The sequence below is a fragment of the Aythya ferina genome, assembly GCF_964211825.1.
Source record: "Aythya ferina genome assembly, chromosome: 5".
Taxonomy (NCBI): Eukaryota; Metazoa; Chordata; class Aves; order Anseriformes; family Anatidae; genus Aythya; species Aythya ferina.
Window position 1 is genome coordinate 61,835,238 of NC_140301.1, and position 12,214 is coordinate 61,847,451.

Sequence of the window (12,214 nt, forward strand, 5' to 3'; positions counted from 1 at the left end):
GCCTGTGGTGGGATGTTTTGTTTTGTTTTGTTTTGTTTGCAGACTGGACTTGGAGTTTTGCTGGTTTGGGTGAAAGGAGTTTTTGAGCAGCAGGGGAAGGTGATCCTGCGTGGAAAGGGATGATGCTAGGTATGGTAAATTCTCCATATCCTGGAAAAGGTTGAGAGGGGGTTGGGAGCTATCTCTGAAAGAGCAGAGCTCTGCTCCTGCAGGCACAGACAGACCAGTTAGGTCTCCAATTTTCTGGTGACTGTGGTGTTGCCTCCAGGTGTAGCCATTCTCAGCACTGTAAATACACTCACACACCTGCTTTGAGTAAGCAGACAGTGGAGGTGATTTAGTTGTGCCATCCCTTTCATGGTTCCTCCTCTGTGCTGGTCTCATCTTAGGCTCTTGGTGGCTTCCAGGGGAGCCTCTGAAAAAGGAGCTGTTGTGGTTTTGGGTTGGGTTTTGGGTTCACTGTCGCTGACCCAAGTTAATACTCAGTGGCTCTAAGTCCTCTTTGCCTTCTCATTTTATGCTCTGCTCTCCAATCGTGTGTCTTAATCCACTCCATTTTCTCCTTGCAGTCAAGTCCCAAACCTGCGCAGCCCTACCTCTGTCCTTCGCATGCTTAGCCTGGTGTAGGTGGACAAGCAGCAGGATTTCCTGCCCTGCCTTGCCTCTGCACCTAACTGCTGCGTGAAGAAAGAGAGATGGGAGGTGAGATGACTTGCTGAGGGCCACTGGAGAAGGGATAGATGAGTGTTTTTGGCAGCCAAAACATTTTCAGCTCAATGCTGGCTTTCTGTGCCTCAAAGTGTACCACCAGCCTGCCCAGGGGGCTGGTGCTGAGACACAGCCTAGCTGTGGCTGTGACACAGAAATCACCGTTTTACACCCTTCGTCTTGAGCCCTCTGCTCAAACACCGAGTTTTCAGCCCGTATCTCTTCGTGGCTGGGTGATGCTGTGCACCTGCCAGCTGTGCCATTCCGGGTCGCCTTTGCAGAGCCGCGCTGCCTGTTGTGACACCTTGGTGCCTTTGGCTTCAGCCCCGTTTTCTAGAATTGCACTTGGCCTTGCCTTGGCCCTCTGCCCAGGCTGAATTTGCCTTCTTGGTTTTCACTTCTCTCCCATATCGCTTTTCTCTCCTCTTCTGTCTTCCTGCTTATCCTCGGGGGTCTGGCGCTGCAAACCCTTCTGCCCAAGTGGGTGAACCTCCACATGGATGAGCAGCCCCTTGTGCCCAAGGTCCCATCATACAAGAAAAAGTGAGGCATGGGATGTCCTCAGGTGTGCTGCCTTCCTGCAGTTCCTCTTCTTTCTTCAGACAAATTCAGGTAACTCTCCTCAAAGTCTCTCTTCTCCCTTTTTTTTTATGACCCAGTTCTTCAGTTTTATTTCTCCGTACGCTGTTTGGTCACTGGGATTTTGAAAATACCATCAGTAGGTCCTGCAAATGGCCTTTAGCAGAAAGCCTGGTTTGCCTGGGGGATTAGCCAGGCACGGTGCACACGTACAGCTTTGGTTTGCCCACATCGTTTGGATAAGGTATCAGGGAGCACAGACTGTCTCTGCATTGAGGCCAGCAGGTCAAGAAATTGGCCTCCCTTCAGTTCAGGGGCCGTGTGGCTGCCAGCCAGTAATCTAAAGCCCTGATGACTATTTCTGGAAAATGCTGGAAACCCACCTCTGACTACAATGTGTTTAATTCCTAGTTTCCAGGCATATTCACTTTTGCTTGTTTCTTACAGGGAAGATTTTGCTTCCATCTCCAGCAACGTTTCCCTTCTGCTCTTCTCAAGCCAGAGTGATGCAAGGGAGAATCAACCCAGGGCTTTCTACTCCAGTTGAGATGTGAGGATGTCCCTCCATGATGTATGGGGCAGTGAATGCCCTGACAGCAACACCACTTTTATTTCACGTGCTGTAAATGAGAGATCAGGCAACATCCCTGGGTCTTGTTGCTCTCCCAGCATGCTCCCAAGGGTTGGAGTCCAACCAAAATAGATTGAAAGCCTTCTCTTCACCGAGCTGGAGTTTGAGGACCTGTTTAGAACTGGTGTTTGGTTTTGCTTTATTTCTGAGCATGGTTCAAAGCGCTCTTGTTCTTCCAGAAGGGAGGCTCTGACGTGCCTTTCATTCTAATGTTCTCCTTTCCTCATTTTTTTTAATTACTCTTTGCTGATAAGCATATGCTTAGCCACTTGGCTAAAGTAGGTTCCTGGTGGCTCAGCCAGTGTCACAGGAACACAAAGCTGAACCTAGACCTTCTGAAGTCCAAATCAACTCCTTCATCATAAGGCCAGCCTTCCTCTAGGCATCCCAGTAGCTGCAGCACTGCACCGAGCCTTTGAACTTCCCAGGGAGCTAAAGGCCTGCTTTAGGCTGCTGAGTCAGTGTCTGTATGTGATGGAAGCAGTGAAGGGGAAAACAGCTAATTGCCTATGGAGGAAAACACCAAAAATTAAATTACGTTTCGCTGCTGTTGACACAAGCTGTGCTCCTTTTCAGGTGCTTTTGGGTAATGGCTACTTACAGAAGGGGTATGGTGGGCTTTGGTGCTCCTTACAAGTGTCTTCTGTTGCCCCAGAGCAGAGCAGAGCAGGTAACAGTAAGTAAGAACACCTCTACCTTGAAAATAAACCCAGAGAACACCTCACTCCTTGGCTCACTTTATCAATAATAAAACAGCCTTGCTGCACTGCAGTGATGGCCTGCTAAAAGGTTCATCAGGAAGGACCGGGGGTTCTTTTAGCTCCTTCCTTCTGGTATACAGGGCATTACCCCTTTCACAGGGAGCAAACCTGTAGGGTGTCTGTAGTCAACTGGGTTGCCCTGACAAAGGTGCTGCACTGACATGGATTATTTTGTGCTAGGAGAAGCCACTGAGGGCCTTGGTCGGATCCTGCTGCACTTGGTAAGTTTTAGCCAAGTGTGGTGGATACGTGTGTGTCCCTGCATCTGTGTGTGCACATTTATATATGTTATAAAAGGTTATAATATGATATAGTAGTTATAAAAGCACACAGGACACTTGGTTGGAACTAGGACAGTTGGAACTAGCTTGACCTACAAAGCCCATCCAACCTGCAGCCTTGTATAGAGGTTGTGGGGCAGCAGCCCTTCCCTCTGCACTGATCTCTTGCTCATCACGTATCTGGGGGAAGCTCATCCTCATACACGTTCACAGTGTAAGGTTGCTGGGTGAGCACTTTCTAAGAGTGATCCTTGGCCTGCTGAGTGCCTGTGAGCACGCACTCGATCACCAGGCAGCTGGTACAAAGGTACAAAGCCCCAACAGTTTCATTGCTGGAGGTGGAAGCCACAAGGCACGTCCATGCTTCCCACCTGGGGTCAGATGGGAATCTTACAGAATCTCTCTGTTTTCAGGATGCTCACATTAAGGAATATGAAATTCAGAGATGTGCTGACGCTTCTGAGCACTGGTGATGGGGCTTACCCCTGAACTCCTTTGCTATTGCTGAGAATCAAATAGAGCAGATGTGAACACGCTCGGAACAAACTCACTTAGCAAATCCCAGCGTGTTCTCTTACAACTGTTCCTGCTCTGCTTCTTTACGCCTCGTGCTAGTGTTTGGAATCATTAAAGCTCCTGATGATAGCAGATCTCGAGATATACAATTAAAGGACAAAGACAGATGTCAGCACCCCGGAGGTGCCATGTGGTTGTGCGGCGTGGTAGATTTGGCAGTGTTGCTAGACAGCGAGGAAGAGCAAAGCATCTGAAATATCAGAGTCACAGCCGAAGTCAGACACAGCCGCACATCGGTGCTGGAGACACACTGAAGTGGTTTGTACGCTGAGGGAGCTGCCAGCTCTTGTGGTGTGCTCCAAAAGTATTCATGACTCAACAGATCCGCAAGGAACCTGCTTATCTGAGATATCCATATGGCTTTCTGGTGTTCGTTAGGAGAGCGACGGTCTTTATTAGGAGCAGCTACGATTTCGGAACAGGAAGGATGAGTTTCTCATCCTCTGGAGGTCCTTCTTGCTTCTCAGGGATGAGACCAGTCAATGTACAAATGATTTTTCAACAGTTGGCTTAAAGAGGCGCTCATAACACAGATCAGGAGAACTTTAATAACCGACCATTAAAATGGCTTCAGCTTTATTTTATGAATTATATTCCTGAAGCACTTCCCCAAGAGCAGGCCTCCTAGTTTTGATGCACTACACAAGCATCTCATAAGGACGATATTTAGCTGCAGAGGCCTTCCACTCTCATGGAGCAGACGGATAATGTATGGATGGAAAGCGAGGCGTGAAGTTTCTAGGCTTGCTCAGTCTTGGGCACCTTCCAAAAGTGGCAGAGTGAACAAGTCAAGTGAAACCAGGACTCATTCTCCCTGCATGGGACAGCCAACCTCCTCATGGACTTGGAAAACAATAAAATTAATCCTTCAAATTTAAAACCAGAAAGAAGTGGATAATCCTACTGCTTCAGCTGCTGTGTATCTGATTACCAAAGACTGCCCTTATATATTTTTATACTTGAATACTTTTATACTTCCTATACTTTTTAATATTGCCACACACTGTTTTTATATTTATTTGTAAAAACAACAAAGCTGTTTGGAATAGCACAGCAGCCCTAAACCTGATTCTCTTGTTTTCTCAGGAGCAGTTCTAGATGTGATCCTGACCTCAGGAGAGACACTTGCATATAAAGCTGAAGGAAACTCCAGGCTGGGCCCAGTCCTGTATTTCAGGAGAGGTACGAATTTCTTTTTTCAAGAGAAAGCTGCAAACACTGGTAGAACAGACCAGCTCTGGAGCATTCAGAGAAATCCTAAAAATCTCAGTGTGGCTGTAAGAAATGTTCCTTTCGCCATGCAGGCAGCTGGACTTGTTTTCACCAGCTGGAGTCTGGCTCTTTAGTGAAGAGCTACTTTGGAAAATGTAATCCCTTGGAGTTGTTTGCTCGGTTCCCTTTGTTTTAATTGACAAGCTTAGGCGGTTGTAAGGAAAGGGTAGGAGGGAATTGATCTTAGCACACTTATGGGCATCTCCTCCTGTAATTCATGTCATTAAAACATCTCTGACATATGACTTTATTTATTTATTTATGGTTTTAGGCTTGTTTCTGCTCAAGCACAAATCTGGTGAGACAAGTTTTTTTTTTTCCCAAGGCAGGTTGTTTGCAAACTTTGGAGCCCAAAAGGTGCAGCTGCTCTAAAAATAACAGAGGATACAAGAACTGGTTTGGGAAGGTTTCGCTCTGCCCAAGTCCAGAGGCATCTCCTGAAATGCTGCCATGAGGGGAGAAGTTTGCCTTGTAAACAGAGCCAGCCTCATTTCTAGAGGTGCCGAACGTCGACCTGCAGTGCCCGCTGGTAAGTCTTGAGCACAAGAAACCTGGGAACGGGGCAAATTTTAGTGGCTGGGACTTTATCAGGAAAACATCTGGGCAAATCCAAGAAGAAAACACTAATTGCCCCTCAGCTAGCATCCACCACAAGCAGAGCTGGGCACCTGGGCTCCAGGAAACCTGCCAGCCCCTGGGCTTCTTGCTGCCACCAACAAAACAAGACTTCACTCACAGTTGCAGGCTGTACGTGCACGAATCTCCTTGTCTGGCCATTTTTTGCAGGGTGACATCCCCGGTGAGCTGGTGCCCAGCGTCCAGAGGAGCCCAGCAGCCTTGCTGTCCAGCTGCAGAAGCCCCTGGAAGGTTTTTCGTGGAGATCAACGAGGGAGAAACCTGGCTGCAGAGCCCTGAGCACGGCTGGGACCGATCGCAGGCGAGAACCTCAGCAGTGCCCCCTCGCCCCCGCAAGGTGTGATGCTGGCTGAGGTGTGCCTTGCGCGGAGCAGAGACGTAACCTTCTCTATTTTTGATTTGTTGGATCTTTAAAACATACGAGGTTGTATCTACCGCTGAATTAAGCAGTGTTTGCTTTTCAAACCTTCCACATTTGTATTTTTAGCTCCATTTTGGCATTGACTTTTTTTGGTTGGAATATATAACACACTCAGTTATTTAGCGTGCCTGGACCGAATTCAGCCTATGTGTAACTCCACGGGCTTGAGCAGAAGCTACGTTCAAGGTAAAATTACTCTCTATGGGGCTAAGGAAATACAGCTTCTGTAGAAACGCGTTTCAGCTCCTTCAGTAAATGCTACACTATTTCCATCCATGGTTATTCCGTTGTGGTTTGGGTTATGTATTTACATTTTACGGAATAAATACTACAGCTTTCCCCATGACTAACACTTCTTAGTAACCAATAAGCTACTCAAATACACCATTGCCTCCTACAAGAGCCTAAACCACATCGCTCTCCACTGGCTTTCTGTCCCCAGCTGGCCACCTCCTTGCACAGAGGCATGGTTAACCAGCATTACATAAGTAACTTTTTGGATCTCGCTTCAACGGGACGGCTTCCTAGAGGAGGCACTGGATGCTGTGGGACTGAAGCCCTCAGCGACAAAACGTTTCCAGCGCAGCCGCTGTCTGATCCTGCCCGAATCTGACTGAGGTCTTCAGGCGAGGAGAGTCCCATCTCGCTGCTGCTCCCACAAAAAGGCAGCGAGTTGCTTTTCCCCATCCAGAGGTCTGTTTTAAGAGCAGCGTTGTGCAGGCCCTTGCGTAAACTTTGCTTTTAGACTGGAATATTTTCAATGAAAATGTTATTCGACTTTAAAAAGTTGCACAGCAGCTACTCCAAAAATTGTTTTCCCTTGTTAAGAATAACACACAGTGTGATACATTTGAAATGGTGATAGCAATATTTCACAAATTTTGATGGATTCATAGTCCAAATACCTTGCTAACAGATGTTTCTTTTAAACTCGGAGTGGTATAGGAATAACTCAGAGATATTACAGTGTCAGCACTGCCTTTTATCTGCGTGTGTCCTCTCGGTGACATCCCTGGGCTTTTGTAATGCACGGGTCAGGTCTGAGCTTTAAAAAAAAGAAGTGAAATATGAAAGGAAGTCCTATCTGCTGGCTGTGGGAGCTCCGGGGCAGTGCCTCGGGGCTGTGAGGAAGCTGAGGCGCGCTGCCCCGCTCTCGCTCTCTGCTTGGGCACGGCGGCCTGGTGGTTTGTGGGACTCTGCTGCTTTCCACTCATCATTTCTCAGCCGGCTCTTGGTTGTGGTTCATCTGCCAGCTGGGGAGTCCTCACGGCCAACCCTCTGACCGTGTCTTTTGGTCTTACAATTTCACAAACCGGTCCCTCTGCGGACGACGCCTTGTCCGACCCAGAGGGGCACCTCAGCAAGGCAAAGGGATGGTGTTTTAACGCCTTGGTGGAGCTCTCTTTCTTTATCACAGGGTCGTTTCACTCTGCCTCTTGTCACTTTGTGGCATCCCGTCCTCTCCCAGGAGCTGCCGTCTCCACGCCTTGCTCACAGCGTGCCCAGGTGATGTGTGACGGACCCAGACCCCACCAGGGAACAACCTTGAGCCCTGGGATGCCCGGCTTACACTCCTAACCCAAAATCTGGCCCTGCAAAGTGATCTTTGGCAATGCAGGCATCGAGCTGTGCGGCAGGAGCATCCTTCCTCCAGGTGAGCCTGTTGGTAGCCCTCCGTGGTGGCCACGTGCAGCCCCGGGGTGGCTGGTGAAGGTGTCCTTGTGGGGTCAGGGAACCTGCCTGGCTGTCACGGGGGAAGAGAAGGGAGAGAAAACACACAGGGCAGGTGGGGAGTGAAGACAGGGATCATTTGTGGCCCCTTCGTGTCCCCAGGGGCACCTCGCTGTGCCCAAAGAGGGGGACAGGGGGGCTCTCCCTACACCTCCAAGCAGCTCCACGCTCCCCTCACACGAAAGCAGAGCCCCATCCAGAGCCCAAACTCCCAATCCCTCACCCCCTCACCCCTTGGCTTTCCCTGGGGGTTGTGTGCTCAGCGCTGTCCCCCCCATTACCCCTCACACCCTCCCCAAAATCCAGCCCCCCCCCTGGCGGCGGCGGCGGCGGGGCCGGGCCGGGGCCGTCCCCCCGCGGGGCCGGGCGAGCCGGGGGCGGGCCGGGGGGCGGCGGGGCAGGGCCGGGCCGGGCCGGGCCGTGCCGGGCCGGGCCGGGCTAAAGGGGGGGTGTGCGAGGCTCCACGTGACGGAGGGGCCGGGAGAAAAACCGGGGCCGGCGGCGGCGGGGGCCGCACAGCGCCCGGGCGGCGATCGCGGGAGGCGCTCGGCAGCCGCTGCCCCGGGGGCTTTCGGCGCGCTGGGGCCGGGTCTGGCTCTCCAGAATCATGGACTGTGCTGATATGCCTTGCTTGCTGTCAGTGAGTACAGCCCTCTTCTTCCTCGCCGTGGCTTTAATTTTGATTTTAATTTTTTTTTAATTATTTTAGTTCAACTTTTTTCTTCCAGCCGCCGGCGGCGGGACTCGAACCCGCGGCCCCGCGCCCCTGCCCCGCCGGGCCGGCCCCGCGATGCGCCCCGGAGCCCCCAACCCGCCGGGGGCTTCTTCCCCTTCCCTTTCCCTTTTACCCTTTTTTTTTTTTTTTTTTTTTTTTTCCTTTTTTTTTAAACTTTTCTCCTTCTTCTTCTTCTTCTTCTTCTTCTTCTTCTTCTTTTCTTCTTCGGGTGGGGGGGCTCGCTTCTCACCCTGACTTTCCTTGTTGTTTGTTGTTGCGTGTTTCCCACCCCAGAGACACCATGATTCCTGGTAACCGAATGCTGATGGTCATCCTACTATGCCAAGTCCTGCTAGGAGGTACCAACCATGCTAGCCTGATACCCGAGACCGGCAGGAAGAAAGTCGCCGAACTTCAGGGACAACAAGCCGGATCCGGACGCCGCTCTGCCCAAAGCCATGAACTCTTGCGGGGTTTCGAAACAACTCTGCTGCAGATGTTTGGGCTGCGAAGGCGGCCTCAGCCCAGCAAGTCAGCCGTCATCCCTACTTACATGCTGGATCTCTACCGGCTCCAGTCCGGGGAAGAGGAGGAAAGCCTCCAGGAAATTAGCCTGCAGTACCCCGAGCGATCGACCAGCCGGGCAAACACCGTGAGGAGTTTCCACCATGAAGGTCAGTGATGGGAGGAGGTAGATTCCCAGCCCCGGTAGCGATCGGGATTTCCATGTGTTTGGAAGCTCACGAACGCGTTTAGAAGCAGGACGTGCCCGGCTCTAAACTTACGGGAGGAAAAACACCCCCCCAAGCCTGCCGGGCGTGTGGCTGACAGGCACGCTGCCCCGTATTTTTTTTCCAGCATCCTGTGCTTAACCCGAGTTTTGGGGATATTTTGAGGTGCCCGTGCCTCTGCTGACAAGAGCGAGTTTCCTTCAGTCCCTCCGCCTCGCCTCGGGGTCGCTCCCCGGGCTCGCGTGGATTTAATGGCTCTGGATCGGATGCGGGAGTAAAGCGAGGGCGGGCTCTCGCCCCTGGTGTGTTTCTTTTGAACTATCAAAGCGATCGCTGCCTGGTTTTGCTCTTAAGAAAAAAAAAAATCCCAAAAACCCCTACTCGAATTTAATACTTACAGCTGTGTGTTTATAAGGTTTATTCAATAGGCCCTTGTAATCTGATCCAAATGTTTCCTAGCGGATGTTTCTTTTCCAAAGTAAATCTGAATTATTAATCCAGCCGCATCATTACGGCGCTGGAATTTGCTTCTCCTTCTCCCCCTGCCCCCTGCGCCCCGTAACAAGGCACCTCTGTGCTCCCTGGCACAGCACCGCTCCGAGGAGATGATTTTGGAGACGGAGTCCTGGGTCGAGGGGGGGAAGCAAAAGGGGAAAAACCTCCCTGAAAGCGAAGGGGAGAGGCGGGGAGGGCAGACCCCGTCCGGGCACAGGCGTGCGGAGGGCGAGCGAGCGGTGCCAGGACCGCCGGGAGGGATGCGCGGGGGAGCAGAGCGGTGCCGGGCAGGTGAAGCACGGATTTGAGCCGTGGCCGCGCTGGGGAGCTGTGGCTGGGTGCCCCGAGGCTGACGTACTCTTGTTTTTTTTTCTTTCTTGTACCGCTTTCCCCCTGCCCTGCTCCCCTCCAGAGCACCTGGAGACCGTCCCGGGCCCCAGCGAGGCTCCCTGGATCCGTTTCGTCTTCAACCTCAGCAGCGTGCCGGAAAACGAGGTGATCTCCTCGGCGGAGCTGCGGCTGTACCGGGAGCAGGTGGAGGAGCCGAGCGCGGCGTGGGAGAGGGGCTTCCACCGGATAAACATTTACGAAGTGATGAAGCCGCTGTCGGAGCGCGCCCAGGCCATTACGCGCCTGTTGGACACGCGGCTGGTGCACCACAACGTGACGCGCTGGGAGACCTTTGATGTGAGCCCGGCCGTGATCCGGTGGACCAAGGACAAGCAGCCGAACCACGGGCTGGTGATCGAGGTGACCCACCTCCACCACGCACAGACTCATCAGGGCAAACACGTCAGGATTAGCCGATCTTTACCTCAAGGGCGCGGGGACTGGGCTCAGCTCAGGCCGCTCCTGGTCACTTTCGGGCACGACGGGCGAGGCCACGCGCTGACCCGCAGAGCCCGCCGGAGCCCCAAGCACCAGCGTTCCCGCAAGAACAAAAAAAACTGCCGCCGCCATGCCCTCTATGTGGATTTCAGCGACGTGGGCTGGAACGACTGGATCGTGGCTCCCCCGGGCTACCAGGCGTTTTACTGCCACGGGGACTGCCCCTTCCCTCTGGCCGACCACCTCAACTCCACCAACCACGCCATCGTGCAGACGCTGGTCAACTCCGTCAACTCCAGCATCCCCAAGGCCTGCTGCGTGCCCACGGAGCTGAGCGCCATCTCCATGCTCTACCTGGATGAGTATGACAAGGTGGTCCTGAAAAACTACCAGGAGATGGTGGTGGAGGGGTGCGGGTGCCGCTGACCCCCCTCCCCTTCCCCGCCGCCCTCTCCTCCCCTTCTCTCTCCCTCCCGTCCCACCCCAGAACTGCTTGCTATAGCTGGACTCTTTTTTTTTTTTTTTTTTCTCTAAACTAAACGTTCACCTTGACCTTATTTATGACTTTATGTGCAAATGTTTTTGACAATAATGATCATATATTTTGACAAAATATATTTATAACTACATATTAAAAGAAAAAAATAAAATGAGTCATTATTTTAAAGGTAAACGCATTTTGTGTCTCACCTCTCAGGGTGCTGCTGAGGCTGTGCTGGCCAGGAGTGCAGCAGGGGACGTATCTCCTCTTTTCCTTCCCCCCCCTGTCCCTGCTTCCTTCCCCCCCTTTCCCTTTTTCCCCTAAAAAAGGCTTTGCAAATTTCAGTCTTTCTATTTCTCGCCGAGGTACCGTGGATCCCCCTGTGCTGGGGCTGCGCCACGTGGGAGATGAGGGTCCCTGGAGATTAAGAGCTGCTGCTCCCGGCCGCTGGGAATAGAGCCGACCTTGCTAACCTGGCCCAAGCGTTTGCAAAGCAACCCACCAAAAATGCATTTGAAAAGAAGGTGAAGATTTTACCTCAGGGCTTTATGCTAAACCCACTGGGTTTTATACCCTTCGTCCATCTTCAGGATTCCCCAGGTTTTAAAACTATTAACATTTCCCCCCCCCTCCCCTCCACTCCCCTCCCCACTGGAGATTGGCTTCTTTGGGAAGCTTCAAAGGTTTGCACGGGTCCTTTGAAGATCAAATCGCCCCATTACAATGCCAAAAAAAAAAAAAAAAAAAAAAAAGATATCTGGAGCAGTTAAATACGTGTTAGCTAATAGCTACCTGTGCTGCGTCCTTTCCAAATTGCTTCCGAGCAGGAAGGTGATCAGAGCCAAACAGGTATGGTTGGAGAGGTAACTGGGGCCCGAAATTCCTGGCTCAAACGCCGTGGAGGGGCTGTGTTTGCTTTGGGAAACGGGGAGCTGGGCCGTGTGGCACCGCGGGGTGCGCACACGGGGCTCGGCCCTTGTGGGAGTGGGAAGGGAGGGGAGCGGGGGCAGGGTGCATGATGCATTTTTTTTTCTTTCTTTTTCTTTTTTCTTTTTTCCCTTCTTTTAATGATTGAAGCTCTCCAACCCTCCAAAAGGGGCAGCTTAGCTGAAACCAATAAAAAACCGGACTGGAAAGCTTGCCAAAAGCCTTGGCTCCCTGAAGAGTGCAGGTGGAGAGAGGAGATGGGAGCCGCGGGGGGAGGCGAGCATGGCCCCGTGGTTCTCTTGGAAACAACAACAAAAAAAAAAACACAAAACCACACAAAAACCACCCCTTGAGCCCCTCTGTGCCAGCCAGGCTTTTCCACCCCACTGTCCCACCGGGCACCCGTGCACGGGGACAAGCTGTGGTGTCCCCTGCGCTCAT

At 51.9% G+C, this 12,214-nt stretch overlaps 1 protein-coding gene and 1 long non-coding RNA gene across 6 annotated transcripts; both read left to right on the plus strand.

Annotated features, from left to right (window-relative positions):
- Positions 1–1,157: 1,157 nt before the first annotated feature.
- Positions 1,158–7,770, plus strand: LOC311437787. 5 transcript variants are annotated; one of them, XR_014693711.1, is made up of 6 exons: positions 1,164–1,320; positions 2,860–2,900; positions 4,623–4,718; positions 5,134–5,337; positions 5,595–6,051; positions 7,334–7,770. It is a non-coding gene; the product is annotated as an uncharacterized lncRNA (long non-coding RNA). The 5 variants fall into 5 exon arrangements; XR_014693708.1 differs by lacking the exon at positions 7,334–7,770 and having other exon boundaries at positions 1,158–1,320; positions 5,595–6,211; XR_014693709.1 differs by lacking the exon at positions 7,334–7,770 and having other exon boundaries at positions 1,158–1,320; positions 5,138–5,337; positions 5,595–6,211.
- Positions 7,771–8,085: 315 nt separating this feature from the next.
- Positions 8,086–11,617, plus strand: BMP4 (bone morphogenetic protein 4). The gene is made up of 3 exons (XM_084520201.1): positions 8,086–8,236; positions 8,606–8,985; positions 9,950–11,617. The coding sequence occupies exons 2-3, from the start codon at positions 8,613–8,615 to the stop codon at positions 10,789–10,791; spliced, it is 1,215 nt and encodes a 404-aa protein (XP_084376327.1). The 5' UTR covers positions 8,086–8,236; positions 8,606–8,612; the 3' UTR covers positions 10,792–11,617.
- Positions 11,618–12,214: the final 597 nt, after the last annotated feature.